Source organism: Nestor notabilis, unplaced genomic scaffold (assembly GCF_000696875.1).
Source record: "Nestor notabilis isolate BGI_N333 unplaced genomic scaffold, ASM69687v1 scaffold10317, whole genome shotgun sequence".
In the NCBI taxonomy this organism is placed as follows: Eukaryota; Metazoa; Chordata; class Aves; order Psittaciformes; family Psittacidae; genus Nestor; species Nestor notabilis.
The window spans coordinates 172,497-195,006 of record NW_009936077.1 but is presented as its reverse complement, the minus strand read 5'-3'; the positions used below and the strand labels follow the sequence as shown (position 1 = coordinate 195,006).

The 22,510-nt window shown below is 38.9% G+C and overlaps 1 protein-coding gene across 1 annotated transcript in view; it reads right to left on the bottom strand.

The window, feature by feature from the left end:
• The window catches only part of ELTD1 (EGF, latrophilin and seven transmembrane domain containing 1), a 55,707-nt gene that overhangs the window by 14,500 nt on the left and 18,697 nt on the right, over nt 1-22,510 (bottom strand). The window contains exon 3 of the mRNA XM_010018165.1: nt 2,587-2,739. Coding sequence (XP_010016467.1) covers nt 2,587-2,739 — 153 coding nt within the window. The remainder of the gene's footprint in view (nt 1-2,586; nt 2,740-22,510) is intronic.

Genomic DNA, 22,510 nt, shown 5'->3' with positions numbered 1-22,510 from the left:
ACTAGATGTTCCCTCCCCATGTCTCCATACTGTGGAAGTCAGCAGCACACACAAAGTAGAAATGAAAAAGCCTACGAATAGCACAGGTAAAAGAAAAGTTAGCCACACAGCATATTCCATCCACTGTACAACTCCCCTGACACAGAAAGGATGTGATGGAGAATGGGTGCCTTCCCAGTGTTCTCAAAAATACCTAAAGAAAACTAATAGCATGTTCCTGGAAAAGGCAGAGTAGCACAGATGTCACTTTCATTTTACAGATAGCCATTTTAATGTTTTTACTCTATTGACCAGGGTGAAAAAAGTAGGTTTATATTTCACCTTTTCATCTGCAGCTGAACATTCAATAAAATGTGAAGTCTAAGGAAAAAGCATGGCTTTTACACTGTAAATAGATTTTAATAACTCATATGCAGGACAGCAGAAAAATATAATCTTCAGAAACATCACACCTCTGCATTCCTTTTTTTTTATTTCTCCATTTCCTTTCTCCTTCTCTTTTCCTCTCTCTCTCTTCCTACCCTCCAGTTCCTCCTCTATCTGCATGTTTCACTGCCCTCTCCTCACCAATTCTAGTCTGCTAACATGGATGAAATACTGCTGACCCTCAACAGGAGGGTTGGGTTAAGGGTGAACTGACATTTCCCAAAGCCATTGTACCAAGTTTTCTTCTTATCTACTATCTTAAGAGTCATAATCACTTTGTGTTTGGATGTTTAGTATAGTATCCAAAGAGGGGAGAAACATGTATCCATCTGGAATTTGAAGTGAACTCACACACACACACATTGATGTACCACACTTGCACCACTAGGTTTGGTTTGATAGCATAAACAGGTTGCATAATGGCATACTCTCCAAAATCCAACCACTGCATTTTTAAAGGTGCTGCCATATGTGTTATACACATATATTAAAGAGAAAACTTAAAACTTTGCAGAATCTGAAAATGTTTTGGCACCTCTAAACTTGGGTAAGATGGATACTTGGTAGCTCTGTCCTCCAATTTGTACTGGGTAATTTGCACTGGGTAATTTGCACTGTATTTACAATGACAACTTCAGTATTTGCTTCAGGGGTGTGTAGTACACCCTGAATACACTACTGACAGCTGCTTGTGTGCCAGTCGTATCTGCTACCAGCAGCAGCAGATTCATTGGGTACAAAATATCCTATTATGGTTTCCCTGACTGACAAAGTAGAAAATTAATTGTGGATCAAAAGGCTGTCTTTAGGACTCGCTGCTTGGTAAAGTAATTGGTACACTTGTATAATGAGAAAAGGTGCCCACAGGTGATTTTTTTATTTCAGTGTGAGTTTCGGAAGCTCTCACCTCCTCCCATGTGAATTTGCAAAATGGAAAAGGAAAGTGGTAAACTAACCCCCAGTAGAGGATAAAAAAGATCAGTCTGCCCAGTAAAGAAAAGAGGGCAAAAGAAAAAGAAAGGCAAGCTAATGGTAAAAAGCTAAAGTGACACAAGAACAGTCAGAGAAATAACTTTGAAGACGAAACTTCTGAAGCTGAGAAAATGTCATAACATAAAAATCAAAGCCTAGACCAGAAACAGCAAGAATATTTACAGCTTAATGTGCTAACAGTCTCAATCCCAGCTAATTTAAGAACAGTTCATACTGCCTGGGCAAAGTGGAGCTCTTTTAGATGGCTGTGAGCAATGGGCAAGAAATGTTGATTAGATCACTTTCTGGCTTAATATGCAGCCATTCTGCTGATATTAAGATCAGTAAGAAGAGAGGTTGTCAGCACTCACAAGCTCACAGGAGAAGTATACAGAATGAGACACAGTCAGCATAAAGGTGTAAAGGGCGATAGATTTATTTCTCATTTTCTGATTCCCTGAGGACTGTTGCAACATACAGAGAAAATTACCAGGAGTTTGAAAGAAAAGAAATAGTTACAGTTCTTCCATCCAAAGGAAATCCTAAAGGATTGCATAGCTGTTCAGAAATAACATTTTTCCAGAGAACTCTTCCTCCCCTGTAATCTTGAACAGGTTCCATCCAGCTGCTACAGAAACAGAGGCTGATGGATGGCACAGGAGGTAGATTAACTACTGATCTTGCTCATTGCTTTTGATCAGACTTGAAAAATTACCAAAAATATCACAATCAAAACTCCCAGACAAAAAAGCATAGTTTTGGAGCATAGTAGGTCAACTGTATAGGGAATTTTGTTGGTCCAGAGCGACCTTAATGCAGAATACTTTGTCACTGCTTTGTTTTAAGAACACAACCACTTTTCTCACAGATCAGTGAAAGAGTGGCATAAATAGGTAGGTTGGGGATTTCTGTGTTACTTTAACTATATATTCATTGTCTAAACCTGAGACACAAAAATACTGCAAGCAGAGTCAAGATTGAAGTGTTACTGAAAGCAGTGACAGCTGCTGTGGTAGTGAGAAGTGTGGGCCTGCACTGAAATATTAAGTCTGTAACAGTCCAAGTTGAGGGAATTTTATAGTCAGACTCCAAACTTCACAAATCTAAAAGCATTTTGCTAGATTTCTGTAACTAACAGAAGCAATAAGAGTGACAATGTAAGCAAGCTGGAAGACATTAATAACTTACCCACACAGGAGGTTCCATCATTAGGTACAAAAGTTTGTTGACCATTGCTGGATTTGAAACCAGGCATACACATGCAGAAATAACTTCCCACTGTGTTTGTGCAATTGGCATGCTCTCCACAAGGCTGAGTAGCATTTTCACATTCATTATCATCTGTCAAGACATAAATTATGGAGAAATTTATTTGCATTTGCCTATTGAAGAAAACAGTAAAGAGTAAGCTTAATCTGGACTCTGGTATTTTATTTATATAAGCTTTTAATGCTGAGCTGGCACTCTTGGTGTCTGTCTATACAGTTTTCCCATTGGCAAGGATGTAATCAGGTGTTCAGCAGTGCTCTTCTGCCCTCATTCTGCGTGAGTCAACAAATGAGAAAACCAGCAGGATACTGAAGTGAATGGTTTAATTGGATAGTCACTTGGAATAAAGGATTGAGACAAGTATATATTCTGCCATGGTTGTATTTTGTAATATTCTTTTGCTACCCAAAAATCTGCAGATAGAGAATCACACTGAGGGTGCATCTAGGAATTTAGAATCATAGAAAACAGAGCTCAAAAGGATATCAAGAAGTCACTCAATTCATTCCCCAGCACCAAAGCAGGATCAATATAGCTAAACTGTTAGGGTTTTTTTTGGCCTGTTTTTGAAGACTTTTTGTGGTATTGCTCAGAAGTCCCAGACAATAAACTCACCAAGTTTGCCCTACTGACTGACTGGAATTTTCTTGAGCATGACAGGGAGAAGACATATGATTTCAGAAAAGACACCTAAGGATGAGTTTCAGAAAGGTACTTCTGCTATCTGATGGCCAGTGTTCTGATAAGGTGCTTACAGAGATAGGGTACAGATAAGTAAAGTGTCACATAAGTAGAAATGGTGTATGATTTGGTTATTAAAGAATGCCAAAGTAAAACCAAATTAATTTAGATGGAATTACGATAGGGAGTAAAAAACCTGGTGCTCATCCATGTCCAAAAGCAAAGCATGAGAGTACGAAAAATCTGGTTTGGCATGTGGCATTGCAGAGTCCAGGCCCCAGGATACTTTTCAGATCTTGGTAACAAGGTCCACTTCTTTGAATATCATTTGTGTGTGTCTGTTAGCTCTTTTGCAATCCCAGTTTGCTCCCAGACCCTGGCATTTCATGACAAAAATAAAGTGGACTATCCTATTTTAGTTGCCAAGTAAACTTGGTCTTGGGAAAGTAGCATAGATCCTAGAAAACAATGTGAGTTGACTTTGGAAAGTTCATCGGATAGTAGCCATGGAAGATGAAAAGTAGGACACCGATAACTGCAGGACTTAATTCATGACAGAGAAATGACAGAGATAAGGAGAGAAAAGCTACATGTAAGAACTTTCCTTTTTGATTTGTTTTCTAGGAGCTCAACTATAGTCCTCAAATCCAGCAATATTATCCTTTTTCAGGTGGTCCAAAGATTTTATAAGCAATATTAAAATGAGTCATGCAGTGGTCATCAATAAATTCTTTACAATTATGCCTAGTTAACTTTACTGGATTATTGGCATTTTTCCTTAATATTTAGGATGTCTAAGGGGTTTAATGGTAACTATATTGCCTTAGAAGGCTTACCTATTGAAAGCACTTTTCAGATAATTTGAGAAACCTTCAGAACATCGAAGAAGAATAACAGTACCTTATATTGCAAACACAAGAATAAATATTTTAAAGAGTTAAATTCACAAGGAGCTTTCTTTTTACTATTCCCAAGGTCTAACACAATACTGAGCAGACCATGCTGGGGCATAATTTACTGGATCACATCCTGCTTCCATTTTCAATTAATGGCATAAAAGTCACTGACGTAAGTAGGCCCAGGGTGGTGCTCACTATGGAAAACTAGTAGGTTAATGAGAAAGGGAAGTGAGGAAGAAGTTTTCAAGAAAAAAAAAAGGGAATTTCATATACATTTTGACTAGATGTGTTTAATCCACCTAATTTCACACAAAATATTTTGCAAGATCAATAATGACAGGAAAATATCTTCTAGTTCTCTGTATGAACAACTTAAATTTTTTCTTCAGACTGCAGTTCAATGGGAAGCCCAGGGACTTAGAGGAGTTTCCCAAATTTTCCATGATTTATAACATTATTTGATTTGTGATTGAAATGATGTCAGGAAAAAATAACAGTATTTATAAATGGATTTTTTTTTTTTTAATAGAAAATTTGCTGTCTATGCTAAGAGGATACTTTAAATGACAGCGAGCATATAATCCACCTGCTTTGTTGCTACCTAATTATGGCACGTGCATTCACTTTTGGCACAGATACCCAGTGAACATATTAGTTGCTTTAAAGATTTTTACTTTTTTTTTTTTTTTTTTTGCTGTTACTAATGAAAAATTTGCAGACTTCTAGAGACAATATTGGCCAAATCACAAGGTTAATTATTGCTGCTAAATGGTAATGCTGCATTCAAGTTTCTTTGACACAGAAGACATTTCCTGAATAGTTGTATTGTCTTGAGAAATGACAGTTGAGGAAGTAAGGAGCAGGTTGTAGGGGGTTTTGTTGTTGGGGTTTTTTTGTTTGGATTTTTGGGGTTTTGTTTGTTTGTTTGTTTGGGGGTTTTTGGGTGTGAGTTTTTTTTAACTCATTTTTACATGGCACTTCTATGATATTTGGATTGCTTTAAAATCTCATCATTAAATCAAAATAAATCAATCTCACAGTAAGGAAGTTTATAAATAGGAAATTTGTGTTAAATAACCCATAGATGGGTGGACACAGGAATATCTACGTATGTGTATCTAATATCTGTAGAATACTTGCATGATACAGGTATAAAATCATACCAATTCTCCCTTTTCACCTTAAAAACGTGGTTACTATGTATTTTAATGTGAATAAACGCAATTATGGTTAGATGGAATCGGGTACTACCTGCATGTAATCATATCTCTACCAGTCTCTCAAAAATGTATAAGGATCTTCAAAAGCACAAAAAAAAAAAAATCTGAAAAGCCGATATATCCCTTTTAAACTGAATTTTAAATTGAGAATGGCAATTCTATATTAAAATTGTGTGAGCTCATTAAAAGAACACTATTGGTTTAAGGATTGAGTCACCCTACTGAGAAGCTTGGGCGCTAATGGAAGTCTTCCCTTGTCGCAGAGAGCTATAAATTGGATCCAGTGTTTAAACAATCACTCTTTTACATCAGGTAACATTGTTCTTTAGCTAAAATGTGTATTAATTTTCTTCAGTATTGATATAATACATTCTTGTATAAAGAACACTCAATTAACTTAAAAACATTAAAACACATGAATAGAAAAAGGAAGAATGATTTGTGGATTTTAAGGCCAATATGGAGTTGGAAGCTGAAACAATCTGATTTTAGAAAAAAAAAAAAGATAGAAGTGGTTTCTTCTATCATAGCCCATGTACTTTCTAAAGTTCTACCCTGTCATGTATCTTGCTTTAATACTGCATGGTTATAAAATTATAACCTACAGTAGGAAAATGCCAGGGCAACACAGCTACAACATGATTTAATTTATTATTGTGACAAGCATGAGAAAATGCTTTGAATTACAAATTTTAAATATAATATTTCTGTAGTACTGTTTATACATATTTTACATGAAAAATGTCATGATGGAAAGTCTTACAGTAGCAGATTTATCAAAACAGCTTTGAAGGATTTCCTTTGCACTGGGCACATCTCCATGATAGACTTTTTGATGATAGGATGACATATAATATGAAGAGTTAGTTTTGGGGTGAAACTTGTCATATTGATTCACATTCATACAACTTTTTTTTTTTTCCCTTTTTGTAAATTTTGGAACAGACCGTTTATCACTTCATTCAAGTAATAAACAAACAAGGTTGAACTCACTCAACTTAAGTAGAATTATTTGTGCATTTTCAGTCCTCACCAACCCATGTGAAATAAGATTCTTCAGAAGTGAAATTTTGTATTAGGAACATATTCTGGCCTCTCTGGCATTGAATTATTTTAATATAGTGACCTGACTGGAAAAGTAGCAATGTTGAACTTTGAGTTTGGTCACTAGTGATAGCCATCTGTGGTGGGACGGCCCACAGCTAGACCTGCATCTCCCAAGGCTTTCTACTTGCTACAGGCAGAGCGCTCAAGGCTCTTGTTCCTCTGATTCTTTGGCAGGAGCCACAGTCCTGGCTCCCCACACAGGGTAATCTGTGCTGTGGCCAGGGTGCTTTGTGAGCTCTGACCTGGATAACCAGCCAGGCTCACCAGAGATGCAATAGATTTCCCAGGGCAGCAGAAATCTGGCTTTTGCAGGTGAAGTCTTTTGACACTTTGACATTGAAGGATTTTAATGAATTAAGAACTCCTGACCAGAGCTTGAGTTTGATAACCTGAGTTTTCCCAAAGCCATACCTGAACAAGCATAGGCATGGTGGTGGGATTTTCATAAGTTTAATGAACGCTTGATGTTACTAAGGATCATAAACAGCTCATACTGAAACTGTTACTTTACACAACAATACATTCACATTCTATTCAGTGCATTCCCCAGATGACATAAAAAGAAGCAATTAAAGCATCATCAATTAATTTTGTCCCAATCCAGGCCTTTTGAAAACCAAGGTTGGAGGCCTCTGGGGCATACCCATCTGTCAAGAGCAACAGCGGCAGCACAGGTCTGGGGACCAGTATCGGACACAGCAGTCTGAAAAGTGGACAGCACTGCATAGGAAGGAAACACAGCCAGAGTGGCTGGGGAATACACTGATTCATTGCATCCGGCTGTTCTCTTTCAACAGCAGCCTCTGCTGCCAAAGCTGCTATGGAGCCCCTGGGGGAAACTAAAACTACCCTTCCCTAGTGTAGACCTCATGGGAGAACAGCACTTGAAGTGCCTCACTTAACCCCTCAAAAGCAAGGAAATGAAAGGCTTCCTGTAAAACAAATTCCAGTGCTACTCACCCTGCTGTGTTTAGCTTGTCTGGAGGCCTCAGAACAGTGGGTGATCTTACATACATTACTTCAGTGCTGCAGGACTGTGCCTCTACAGCCATCACAGCCCAAAGTTAAGAACAGCGATACCATTAACAACCTTGCTTTTCCTTTCTTGTGATGTGTTTCCATTAATGGTAATTTAACACAATTTGTTTATGATTCTCCAAAGATTCAATGTTCAAGTTTGGTCTAAATCAGCATGAAAGAGCAGATGCTTAGCAAACCACTGGAGACTGTACAACTGGGCTGGCAATCTCATTTAAATATGAATTGCTTTTATAATGGGCTGGATTCATCTTTGTCCCACACTAGGGCAGGGGACCATGCAGTTGCTGCATAGCAAATCTTGCCACTACAAGCAGTGTCTTGCTAAAATTTCATAACTCTCTACCTCCTTACAAGAACTTTTCACAATGCCTTCTCGGAATGTTTTTGTAGCTTGGCAGGAGGTTTTAAGTGGTTTGAACTTGATGGCTTTGCAGCTAACTGAACTCCCAAAATTCCTTATTTCAGCAAACTAATATTTTCTCTCACATTCTTCACAGGTTATGTACATATGCAGAGATGATTTCAGATCAGCAGATCTTTCATGTATGGTTGAACTGAAGGGCCTCACAACAAAAAATTCCCTTAGTCCCAGTTTAAAAAGCAAGGCAGAACAGTCTTAAAGAAAGGCATGTTCCTACATATTCAAAACAGAATCAGGTTGAATTTCAGAGAATGGACAAGGCTCTGAGAGGTTAATATATTATCTAAACTGCTTCCTTCATCTCTTGCTGGTATTTTCAGACTTTACAAATCAAACATGAAAAGCATTTATTATTGCGTAAGTGCCAATGATGAAATTGTCACTTGTTTAGCCACACGGAACAACCTGCCTTTTCAACACTTGTGAAGTATCAAAAAAAGAAAGTCTATAATTTGTGATCACTCATATGTGAAGAATAAGGGGGGTGAGGGAGCGGGTGGAGGAGAGAATCTCTAAATGTACTAGTCCTTGACTGGAAACAAACCATTTACCCAGACAAGGATCTGCAGGAATTTGAGAATAAAAAGAAACAGGGTGCTCAAATCAGTGAAACAGAGGTAAAAGTGAGAATAAGTAACTGTTGAGTGGCCTTGTCCCACCTTTTCCCCAGCACTACCTCCCCACCTGGAGAGCAGGGGTCTAAATACACCACAGACAGCAGCAACATGCCCCACCGCTTGGCCCAGAGGAGACCTGAAAGATGCAGTGACTATCAGAGACTCAGCAAGAAAACTTCTGAGTTGTGCAGTTGCAATTGGGGAACCTCAGTTTGAGTGTCCAAACCCCAAAATAATTATTTATTTTCTGCCTGACACCCCTTCCCTAACCAGGTCATGAGGGGAAGTGAATGGTATGAAGATTCACCCCTCCTATTACAGGCAAAAGTCACAGCTGGTCAGGCATCCCCTGCTGATGCAGTGAGCAGGGTCTCAGGGTACCTGTCAGGGGTGCAGGTGAGGAGCACAACCCACACTACAGCTCAAGCACAAGGGACTGGGACCTTGCACCTTGCACCTGGAGCACTCCAGGCTCCCCTTCTGCCTTACACCCAGGAAGGTGGCATTAAATCGCCAGCTGAGCACTTGGCCTGGTGACCTGCTAAAATGCAAAGCTAAAGAAGGAGTGAGACTGTAGCAGAGTAATGTCAGGGACAGTAAAATAGATAAAATCCAGGATGAAGATTGTCTGCTGGGGTTCTCAGACTGGCTTTGGAGGTGAGGAGTGAGAACTAGATGAAATCTCCGGAAAACTGGATTATAGGCACTGAATAGAAGGGGATAAACAATAACCCCATTTTCAGTTTGAGTTACATGCAGCTCATGGTTAGTCATACTGTGAACTCAAGCAACCCAAGTCTCCCATCTGACAGGATGTGAACGAGTGAGACATTACCACTCAAATCTAAACATTTGGGTCCCAAACAAGAGATAAGACAGAAGGAAAACAGCTTAGCAAACGCAAACAGGGGGAAGAAAAATTCCAGGCAGCACTTTCCCAAATTTCAAAACAAACCAAGAAAGATATTTATTCATAAAACACAGCCGGGAAATGCATCATGACTTTATAGTTTATATATGAAACCCACTGCAACGCCATCATGTTATGCAAAGATGTGAAAGAGAGGATAAGTGAGAGACAACACTCCTTGAATGAGGCAGAGAAACATTAAGCATTATCTGATAAGCTTTACTTAACTCACTACGAGCATGCAGGAAAGACTGTGATAAGAAGTAGTGCTGTTTTCTGTCAGGATATGAATTTATCCTTCGGTCACACATGACTAAGTTCCTGGGGTCTTGAACACCGTGTGGCAGTAGCAGCACTGTGTTTCCACCATGCTTGGAAGCCCGGGCTGGAAGCCCCTATGTGCTTGTGAAGGGTTGTCACTGTGCTATTCTGGGAGCACTCCGCAGTGCACAACAGCAGTTTCAAATCTCTAATGCCAGTGACAGTGTGAGGCAAGCAAGTTTGTTACATAGATGGCACGTGGTGGTGGACACAAACGAGAAAGTACATGGATCTCTGTAATGGTTTATGAATTAACTATCCAGGCACAGAGACAGTTGTATGTTAAAGGTAATTTAACGAGTTGATGGGAATCATTGACTTCCATTTTGTTTGGGGTGATTAATATTGTACATGTGGGAGCTAGAAATTAAGATCCAACTGATTAATTTCTCCCTAGCGTAGGCAGATGGGAGTATTTGAACTAAAAGGCAGGCTCGGCTACATCTCTGTTCTGCAGAAGGCTTTTCCCCAGCTGACCTGCTCTGTCATTCCTTCTTGTGGCTGGCTCTGAAATAGCAGGACTGTTCTGTTCACCTGCAAGTAAATCCAGGAACAATATGCTCATGTTTGGTGCAAGTGTGTGAAGAGCCTATTTCCATAAACAGGGCCTGACCTCAAACTCCCTAATGTTCAAGGAGTGGCTCCCATTAACCTACATCTTTGCTTTATAGAAGAAACAATGCAAAACCTGCCAACAGCAGAAATCAAAGACGAAGACCACATTGCTCTTCCCTTCCTCACCGCACACAGATCTAATCACCCAGCCTCAACTTCCCAGCAGACACCCTGTGTCAAGCTTACTAGTCAAGGATTAGAGAGAATGTAATTGAGACACCTCACCAGTTTCTTGGTTTGCTTCCTGCAAGAACACAGAATTTAAACAAGGTGAAGTGCATATGAATGGGAACACGCTGGATTCCAACTGCCAGCAGTGTGCCGGTGTCAATGTTTCTCTGAATGCTACCAGCAGAAGGGTTTCAGAAACTTCCCCATTATTTAATACCATCATTCCCAATCCAGTTTTCACTTTTGTTGCTAACTTGCTTGTTTTCACTGGAACTCATCCTTTAACTGAAAAGTAAAACAGCACATGCACAATCAGAATATTTTTGCCTAAAGGAAAGTGAGCAGCACATCTGCCCCTTACCGAGAGGGATTTGCCAGCAGATAACTATGCCCCCTGCAGAATTGAATGGGCAGCCCAAGTAGAAGTTTTACTTCAGCACTGAAAACAGAACTGTATTTAAAAAAAAAACAAAACAAAAAACCAAAACACACACACAAAATAAAACCCCCAGAAAACAACACACCCCCAACAAAAACCAAACATGATAGTGAGATATTGTCATTTCTTACAGACTTCCCATTGCATTTGCTATTTACCATAATGCTGGCATAAAATTGGCACCATGAAAGTAGAGGTATCTCAATTACATTGTTTCATTGTTTAAACCTTTCCTTCATTTATCTAAATGTCACAATTTATTTATGCTGCATACATATATCCCCTCAGTACTGCCGTAGCCACCGTATAATAGCATATTATATAGAATAGTAGGGAAATAAGACTCAAAGTTGTTCCATTCCCAATGCACCTGGTTCTTGTTATTTCCAACATTAATTTCTGAAAACTCTGCACAACTTTCTGAATCAAAATACATAAACTCAGCATGACACATTCTGGTATTTGTCTAAATCCAAACTTTCTTTCGCATATTACATTAGAATCTGTAGATGGTTTTCTTGTAGAGGAAATAGTTCCCTACTAGCTGCAGAGATTGTACACTACATGCATCAAATCTTGGGATTCACTGAACTGCATGCAACAGATGTTCAATGCATCTAAAGAAAGGCAACATATCCACATCAGGATTATTCTGTTCATATCTAATTCCCAAAAGCTACTAGATGGATGTCTCCTACAGCCAGTTACACAAAGGTCGCCACTTGGAGGTCATGATCTCTCTGGCTTCTTCAACAATGCCCCATCTAATGACAAGGCTGGATGTCAGGATGAACATGAGTTCTTACATCTCACATTTCCAGACTACCTTCCTGGCCCTGGGGAGATAAATTCTGTCAGTTTACATTTACCATTTTAGCAGAATTTTTGGAAGGAAAAAAATAAAACTGAACTCTCCCCAAAAGGTTTTTGCTAAATCATCATATAACATGATTTAAGAGCTTTAATAGGAAGCCTTTATTTGGGCAACAAGGACAGATCCATATGTAGAAAGGACAACAAGGCTCAGTGTTTAACTAGAAGTCCCTCTTCATGCTTTTGAATCTACTACTTAAAAATAGATGGTACATTATGAAGCACTACATTATCCTCAGTAAATTTTGTCCTTTGAAAAATAATTTGCTGTAACATATCTGAAACAGTATTAAAAACATTTCCTGCTTTTACCCTTGAGATCTGTATGATGTTCCACTTTGGACTTAAAAAGCAGAATACAATAAAAGATGTGGTAAAATTGTTTTAAGAGAAGTAATAGCTCAAATAACATGGAAGGCCATAAAACAGTGACTACAGAGGCTATTTTTTCCCATTGCGGAACAGTATTCATTGATTTCTGAAACCACGGGCTAATTATGCTCTGAGTGGACAAAGTACTTTAAGGAGTCTAGTCTGGGCATCAGAGACATCGAGTTCATCATGTACTTTTGTCAAACCCAAGTTATAGTACTCAAGACAAGAGCAGCTTGATGAAATTTGATTGCCAGTACTATTCAGGAGGTTAGGCGAGGTGACTTAATGCAAGCCTGTGAGTGCATGGACCTGTATTGCTCTAAGTTAATATTAAGGTTAGGTCATTAGAAGATCATACCAACAGCAAATAATAACATATTTATTTATTTCTATTTTTAAAGTCAATACTGATTCATTCTTGTACAAAAATTACATGTGAACTAAGCATCCCCTACATAGCTTTCATGTGGCTTTGTGACAGTGTGTTTTTTGTATTAGCCCTATTGGTAAGTTATCCCATTTAAATGCTCTGGAATTCAATAGCTTCACTACTGGATAATAGACTAATTCACAGAAGGAAATAATTTCAATCTATAACTGAGAAAAGCCATTAATTACTGGAAAACGTCCAGTCTCCAAACTTGAAGATATCAAATATGGTCTGGCAAGGAGGAGACAATTAGACTGAGGAATTCTACCCAGAGGGAAAACATGCCAGCATTACTTCAGCTAGACTAATGACTTCAACAATAACCACTGAAGTATTTCCAGCTACTGTCAATGCTGTAAGTATTTTTAACTCCATGGTGAAAATGCCTTAACTACTGACAGTGATATCTCACGGACTGACCCCAATGGTTCATTTCTGATAACAAAAGGCACTACAAAAACATAGTGTTTGGTGCCTTGTCTGCCTTCCCAGGCCCTTCCCTCCCCCACCACCCTTTTTGTTTTTTTCCTTTGATGTGAATTAAAGCTAAATGTAATGATGCAAGTGGAATGAGAGATTATAAAGCTCAGGAGACATTAGGTCTATGGTACTGTTCAGGCTTAGTTAAAGGCTTGCAGGTTTCTGGTAATCAGTCATTTTCCCATATAATAGCCAAGTATCATTTTAGTAGAATTTGCTCATTTGAAAAGTATATAGCTCTTCTCCTTTTTGGAGCAACCTCTTCCAAAAACCAGACTGCTCTAAAGGCCAGATTTCCTCTTTCATCTCTCCCTCCTGAACCCTAGAGCTTTGAAGAGATGGAGTCTGTGGTCTCCTCATGCCAAACAGTCTTGGTAGCTCTTTCTGGACCTTTCTTTCTAAGGCATACAATCTGGAAAACTTCAGCTCTGTGTCTAATGGCAGAACGTGTTAACTTACTCAGGTCACTTAATGAATTTTGATTGTGAGGGGAGCATATAGCATCCTAATTCACTCTAAATTGACTTTTCCCTTGTTGACTACACCATCTTTGCTCTTAAATAGTTATTACATACTAAGTTGAAATATTCTGTTTATTCATAATCAGTGTTGTCTACATAACTGCCATTTTCTAGCAAGGGTATTTAATTCTTAGATACAGGGGCTTAGACTTTAATCCCAAAGATACAAAACACACTTACTAGGCAAAAATATAAAAGTTCCATTAAAAACATATCTACAGTTTGGACAGAAATAATACTTATAACAGGAAATAACACTGAAATGTGGCACAAGTCAGAACTGAAAACACTTTCAAGTTTGCCTTCTGTAATACAACCTGCCACATAAAGCGCTATTATGTGCATTTTATGCCTGGGAGTGCTGACAGGCAGAAGGGTGTAGATATGTTGTATAAATGCTGAGTATCTTTTGGCAACTGAAGGTATGCCTGTACACCACAACAGAGGGCTACGTGGAGCTCAGAGGCAGGTCATATTGCAAGCAGTGAGGCTGAGTTAGTGCCACCTTCTAACCAGGCTAATTAGCCCTTTAAACACAGACTCCATTAGCCTGGATATAGCACTGTGCTGCACAGCCACACTGCTTGCTGTTGCTTGACTTGGTTTATGCAGTACTGTGCTGTGTCTGCTCAGACGACACTTGGAGACAAAGTCCCAATTACAAAACACAGAGAAAACACTGCTGCCACTGATTAAAGTGAGGGGTATAATTTACATACTAAGAAGGCAGAATCCACAGAAAAGGAGGATTTTCATAAGGTTCTGAATAAATGCATGTAAAACATAACAGATTTCCACAGACTGCCATGCTGGGTATCTGTCAGAGAGGGAGGCACTGCAGAAGCCTTCACTGTTATTTTTCTAAGCATTACTCAGCTGCAAAGTTCTCAGTTGGAAATGCTAAAAACTTGCTTCCCGAGCAAATCATTAAAAAAAAAAAATAAAAAAACAAACAAAAAAAAAGTAGCTTCCCTTCATTTATTGAAATAAACCTCTCGAAGTAAGTGCCTAAATCTAAGCTCAAGCAAACATAATCAAGATAAACATCTTGATTATCAAGTAGACTGAACTTGCAGAAGCATCAGGTAGATTTCTACAGCATGTTAAGTATCCCTGAAAATTGGGCCATTTATTAGATATGTGGAGATATGCTGCAAGCTTATTTTTTGCAAGTGTCGGACAAAGAACTGTTTTATCCAAAAGCAGCAGTGAAGACTGTTACTTTATTTTTAAACCAGGAAGACTATTACATCATGTATCAAATGTTTTGCTCATTAAAAGAAGTCATTGCCTTTTGTCCTCTGCGCCTGTCTCTGGATGTACTGGCACAGGCAGTTCTATAGGATATCCTTAGCTTTCCTCCAGAAGTCCCAGCTCAGGCAAGATACCGAAGATCTCAGAATAATTTGTTGGGAAAGGTTCTCTGTGCTTGGATTTGTCACAAACTTTATGTTACAGTAGGTATTAAATATTAATTTATTCAATCAACTGGAGTAGGTTTACCTCTCAAATCTAAATACAGGCTATGCACAGAGAAAAGCAGTGTCTAGAAGACATATATTTTCAAATCATCAAGCTGTTAAATAAGAAAATAACTGGATTAGAGCTTAAATTCTTACTACAGCTGCCTTTGCTTCAGATCAGGTACCATAAAGTCAACCTCCAGAATCTCTTCCAGAGATGCACTGAAAGATCTGGGATAGGGGACAACTGGAGCCAGGGAAAAAAGCATGTTTGGGATGTTGCAAAAAGGGTAATTATGTGCTTTGAAAAGGCTCACATTTTACAGAGGGGTGACTATTATTCAGAGGAGGACTTTACCAGTCCTCAAATCCACACAGGAAATTGAGTAAGGAAACCAGTTAAGAGGAAAAGAATGTCATAACATCCGTGTTACATGTTAGAGACAAGTGGCAGAGCACCCTGCGAGTAAAGGCCCAGGAAAGGAGGAAAAATCGTCTTCTAAGTGAATCAACTTTTAGGCTATTAAACTGCAAGATAATGATGGGTTTCTTGAGAAGCAACAAATTCCTTTAGAACTTCATCTGGTGCCTGCCTTAGCCAAAGGCTGCACTGTTGTGTTGTTTTACATTTAAACATACCCTACTCTGACACGCCACCGAAGTCTTTAAAGTCTTCTCATCTTTACTGCAGACAGTACTTTGATCTCAGTGCCAGAAAAGGTCAACACAAGAACTTCAGAATTAGACTTGTTTACATCCAGCATACAATACAAACAAATGAATGTGGCAAGGACATCCCAGGCAGATAAAATAAGGCCACATTTTCCTAGTTTTACTTAAAATGTTTTTGTCAACCATTGTGCAAACGATGTCATCATCAAATTCAATGAAATTCACTTATTGAAGGGCTTTCCCCCTCAAAATATTTCATCAGTCATAATCCAGAAGGGCTCTGTCATAGGATAATTGCAACTTGGCGTACCAACAAAGAGCATGCAGACATCCTCAGCTTCCTTATCTGTACAATGGGCAGGGTTGACAGCCATTTTATTAGCTGAGATATTGTTACCCCCATCAGATAAAATAGTGTGTTTTGTTGCTTTGATGTTTTCTGTCACCATAGCAGAGCTGTTGTTTTCAACTGTGTGTTTAAAAGAACAGCTGTGGTAGCAGCTTATGTTCCTTCACAATAACACTGCCTACAAACATCTCACAGAAAGAGGCAAGGGGTGTACTAATTGCGCTTTATCAGAGAAAGATAGAAAGAGCAAATGGAGTTTTTGCTGCAGTTATTTCTAGTCCAGAGACAACTGTGGAGTCATCTCTTGTCTACATTTGTTTTCTGAGGAAAAAAAGAACAGGAAAAAATCACCAGAAAGTAAATTCCCTCTGATCAGGCAGCCACTTGAGAAGCTACCCAAAAATTATTTCGACCATCCCTGTTGTCCTGCTTCAACATATAGTATTACTAATCCACAGAACATTTAGTGGATTAAAAAAAAGCATTTGGGGCTAACTGCTTATATTTAACACTTCTCCACAATAGCTACAACTATTATAGCACTCAGAAATATGTATCTTACTTCCACATGCTTGGTTAGATCATGCAGACTTTGAAGGCTAACAAAAAATCTGTCATGCAGAGCAATATGCAAACCCATTTAATTTTCTATTTAAATCCTTCCTGACAGAGTGGACTTTTCTTGCATTTCAAAACAGCAAGCCTGTTAACCAAACTCTGAAGGTGTAAAAGTCTGCTTGTCGACACCAGGCTTATCTCACTATACTATCACTTGGGCAATAATTATATGAAGTGCTGTAGATACAATTTAATAATTCAACATTTGCAGCTGCTACTGAAGACTTCCCATCTACAGTAAGCACAGGGAAGGGCTGTGAACTCCAATGGACTGCATGACAGATACTGTCCACATCTTTTATGTCAGGAGGGTGCTAGCACACCAATTTCTGCCGAAGGATGTTGTTGTGATGATAATGGGAACAGCACAATCAGAAGTCACCAGCCCAAAAGGAAATCTCATCTTTGGTGGCTACTCAGGGAGAGGTAGTTCCCAATAACAAGAGGCAAAGTAGGCAAGTGCAAACTCTTTTGGAAAATACAGGCATCTCTGTTGACCTTCATAGTTCTACCATACAATATGCCTCCAGAGAGACAGGAGGTGTTTTCATTGATGCTGAATGCAACAGCCCTGACATAAAGACACACAAACACCCCCCACCCAGTAATTCCCAAATACAAAAGGTGGGTTCTGCCACTTTTATTCCAGCTCTATGTTGCTCTTTTGTCTCCTGGAAGGCAGGTCCTGCTCCATCCTTTATCAGTAGCCTCCATTCCTAACTTTCCACCTCCACTCAAGCTCCTGAAGCCACCTCCAGAACTGGAGGCAGTAAGCTGGATGTACCCTTGAAGCTGTGACCCTGAAAGACTTACATGTTTCATTTTCATTTATTGACTTTGCTATAGACTGTGGGTGGAAGCCTGGGGAATCACTTAATGTGCCTTTGTCTCAGTTCCCCATCTACAAAATACTTTCTTCTACCTTGTTTGTTTTAATTTAAACAAAATAGACTCAAACTCCTAAAGGTCACATGTTCTTTGATTGCAATATGAACTTATTTGGCACCTTGATCTTGTTTGGGTAAGCTTAAACCGAATAATGAATCCTAAGAAATCAAACAATGTGAAACTTCCTTTCAAGCACTGCTCCCCAGAATGTTTTTACTTTGAGTGAAGGACGGTGCAAGAATAAGTTGCATAGTTGGAAAGGTACCCTGGTCTCCTCACTAACAAGCAGAACTAAAAATGAATTCTGTCATGGATCCTAGTGGTTGGGAGATTTAACCTTGAATACTCTTTTGATATCACAGAGAAGTTACACACTACACATACTTGTTCCTAAAACCTGTGCTGTTGTTTCCATTGCTGAGCACTGGAGGTAGTCTGGAGACACAGGGGGAAGTGCTTTATCTCAGTCAATGGATGCCCTCCTTGCAGAAACTGAGGCATGTCTCTCAAGTAGACCAAATCCTTCCTTAAAGCAAAGTTTCTTCTCCTGTGGAAAAAAATTTCTAACATGGAATTTAAGATAAAAATTGTGGCCAAAATTGAGGGTTGTGATAATCTATTTTGAGCAGAATTGCTTGTTACTTTTAAGGAGCACCTCAAGGCTACAGCAGTAAGTGCTTTAGAAATGCCTTCAGTACAAGAAACGAATACTTCTACAATATTTAGGTGTTTGGGGCTGGTTTGTTTTTTGGGTTTGGGTTTTTTTTTCTGCTTAAGGCTTTAACTCCTTATGTCACATTAACAACTCTGATACTCAAAGCTTATATGAGACAACACAAACACCAAGTATCAAATTCATATCAATAGAAAACACCTATTTTAAGTAATAAAAAAAAAACCAAAACCCACATAGTTTCCCCATTTCCAGTTTCCTGATTTGCAGGGTACGTGCATATATGAGATCTCATTCACAGATATATAACTTGGAAAACTCAGTGGTCCTGCTACTTCTCTCATGAAATTCTTGTTTATCCAGCTTTGCATACACACGCTGGGCACACCACATACCAGACCTCCTGAAAACTGATAAAATATCAGAAGTTACACAACTGTGTTACCTGAATTTGTTGACGCATTTTAAAAAATTTAAGAATTCCATAGATGGTAAACTAACAATAAAGAGAATAGAGACTAGCAAATAGTGGGAAAGTCAAGGGCAGAGAATTAGTCATTTCATTATCTGTACATTCTTCTTCAGACAACAGCTGCTGTCACACTTCAGACTTACAATTCTGAATGTCACCTATTCACAGACTTAGCTCATGCCTGCCTGTTTACTTGCTTCACAGAGAGAGTAACTAAGTAAGGATCCCACCTTGCTGTCTGCATTTAAAAACATGGAAGCATTTACCCCTGCCTGCTTTTTTGCATGCTTATTTTTTTGTTTTTTTTTTTTTTTATATCCTGAAACAGACTGTCACTGGAAATCTCAATGTTGTTTCCACTTCCTTCCCTTTTAATAGCTAGTTCAAGACAGAAGTAGTAAATTGGCATCTGGAGTATTGGGGCCCACGAAACTGTTCAGCTGCAATTGAAATCTGGTGTGTGTCAGGTGTGATGAGTTCTAGGAAAAAATCAGAAACTTCCACAAATTAACTGAAACTGCTGGAATCACAGCAGAGTGATGAAAGGGGCTCTTCTATTAATAGAGTGCTCCTTGGTCACTTATAAAGGATTATTCAATTACCTAATAATTAAACCTTTAGATAATTAAATATTTTTTACAAGGAGGAGGGGAAAAAACCAGCAACAAGGACTCTGCTTGAGCAGATGCAAAACTGACACATCTGCCTCCCTCGATACTAGCAAATTGGCTCTTTCAATATGTTTCATTTGTTCTCCTGCCAATTGCTGATCTCTTGTCAATTTACTCTCAAACTTGGAAGAAAATTAAATGGTTTGATGACATACTGGTTTCTGTATTTTATCTTTGAAATGCAAAATATATATTTCAATGATCTTAGAAATATTTCACATCTTTGAAATCTTTCTTTTCAATTGCAAGATGTTGGGCTTGATCCCCATCTGGAACAGAAAGGCGTAACTCCTTCTAACTAAATTAAGCCAGGTAGTTTATCACAGCTGGTAAGCTTGTCCATAGTTTTTCTACAGATTAACATAGAACATGTCATATACTTATTTAGAAATATGTGGTGTGAAAGGCGGTGACTCCCTATATGCTTTAGGCATGCTTGAAAATACCTATACCAGATGATTGCCTAAAAATGCTTCCTAATAGCCTTAAATACTCAAAATGAAATGATGGAACTGTCATCACAGCAAATCACACAAGGAAAGAAAAATGATAGCAGCATTAACTGCATCAGCCACCTGCTCTATAAAGGTTATTAAAATGATGGAAACAGTATGTTGGCTATGTCATATATGCAGGCAAAACCCCCTAGCAGGTCCAATATCCTGTGCTACTAGTTGTAATTTATATGCCTATAATTTATACTATACTATAATATATACAACATTTATCAAAATGCCAGCTGGAAAAGACTAGCTACTGACTGGGGTTCTCTAATTCCTTGCTCTGTGGCTACTTACTTCTTTAGTCACAACTTGATGAAAGGATTTTGGCACCAGTAGAAGGACTTTGAGAAATGCATGTGTTGTGCTCCTTCTTATATTTGGGGACTACCTTGATCCTGCCAGCAGTAAACAGCCCAGTCTCTATTTTTCAGCAGTGCCTCAGTTCCACTGGGAACTCTGTCAAGGGGATGAGGTCCTATAAACATAATATGCCTAATACACATATGGGGACCTGCGCTATGCTCAATGCAGCTGCAGTCACTCTTATTCAAACATGGGAAGAAGAAAAGGAGAAAGAGAACGAGATAGTGGCAATGTCTTCTTCATAAGCAATGGATTAGCACTCAGGAGTTTAAATGCAGTCCTAACCAAACCTGCTCTCCTCTGGTCCTGAAAAGCACCCTAATCACCCAGCTGCAGACAGTACCTGAGCAGAAACACACTCCATCCCTCCTACCGAAGCTGCTCCAGTTGGCAAAAACAATTCAATCACCCCAAGCCTATGAGCACATCTCTCCAGCCAGGCAGGTAATGTCTTCATGCAGGAGTCTTGATTTCGAGTTCCTGCCCTAGGGATGCCTAATGTATTTTATCCAAGAATTGTTTAAAGTAAAATAATCTGTCATATAAATGAATGGAAGGAGGCTCATTTTCAGAGCCACTGCCACTATGGATGGCCAATATAGATCAAAGTGCTTACATTTAGGCATTCTTGACTGAAAACAATGGCTTCCCTCTTTTTATGCTAAGTTTACCCATCTGTAAAGCAGACACATTGCAGTTTACCTAACTCAGAGAAATGGGATAATACAAGTTTGGCAAAAGAAAGGCTTCATCACACTGCTTTACTAGACATAAAAAGGTAATATGAATATATGATTTTGAATCAACATTAAGATAGTGTAGACTCCGGGATATTTCTGATATTGCTTTGGCTGGATAATGCAATTCATTTTCTAACAGGTCTCTTGCCATGCTTGATATTCCACAGAGCCAGCCTGTGTTACAAGATGTACATAGCTAATCTGCTGAGAAAAGAAATCATAAACAACACTTATTCATGAGAGTATTATTCCAATTGGTACAATCTTGAAGTATGGGTTGGATCCTGGGATCATATAGTCATGCGGACATATCCCAAGTTAGTCAGCTTTAAGCATTCTTTAATTCCAGAGGAGGAAGGTGGTGCAAAATCTTCAAGGCTGTCATATCTGGTTTAAAACTTCACTGTAACTTTTTCCTTGCATACTTGTTGGTGCATTCTTATTACGCTATTATCCATGCTTTCCTAAGCAAGCAGTCTGAGCAGGGCATTAACTGCATTAGAAGTTAGTTTCCAGGGTGGAAGTGATAGAATCTGCCTCTGATTGTCCCCAGCAGAGAAAGTCTGGCTTTTGGGAGCTCTCAGAGCAGGCACTCAGCACTGCAAGAAACAGGAATCTTTCGAGCAAGTTTATGTTGGTTGTTTTTTTTTTCCCCAGGAGCTGGACTGAAATTTTTGTAATATGTTCAAAGTGTTCACACATTCCTCACAAGTCAGCCATCACATTTTCAGTAGCATTGTTTTCACAGGATAATCCATAGTGATATACAAAATGAAACCTGTTATCTCTTTGATGAATGCGTTTTTAAGTCCGAGGATAAGTGTGGGTAAGCAACACAAAGACAGTGAGGATTTGTAGAGCAGTGACAAGAGCAGGCAGAAAGGAAAACTACTTTCTTTAGAAGTGGCTTCTTAGGGGTCATCTCCCAATATAATTTAACTGTACCATCCCATACTTGTGAGGTATATATATAAATTAGTACTAAAACTTCATTAGACACCACCCCTAGAAACTCTTTTAGAGAGGTAGATTCCAGCGTCACACATTGACTAGAAGATCTTGCTAAATCAGATGCGGAGAGCTGTCTCCCACGACAGTCCTGGATACTAAGCCACTGTTAAATGTCTGTCTTGTCACAGATTTATTCTGTATGTGCTTTAAACTGAACCATGTTACATATTTGGCAGGAAATGTAATCCCTCCACAAAGAGGATTTGATCTTTGGTGCGATCCTGCCATTCTCCAGCAAAAATAGCTCTCGGTATAGCCAGTGCGAGGTCTGTCCATGTATTTCTGTTCTGAGTAAGGGA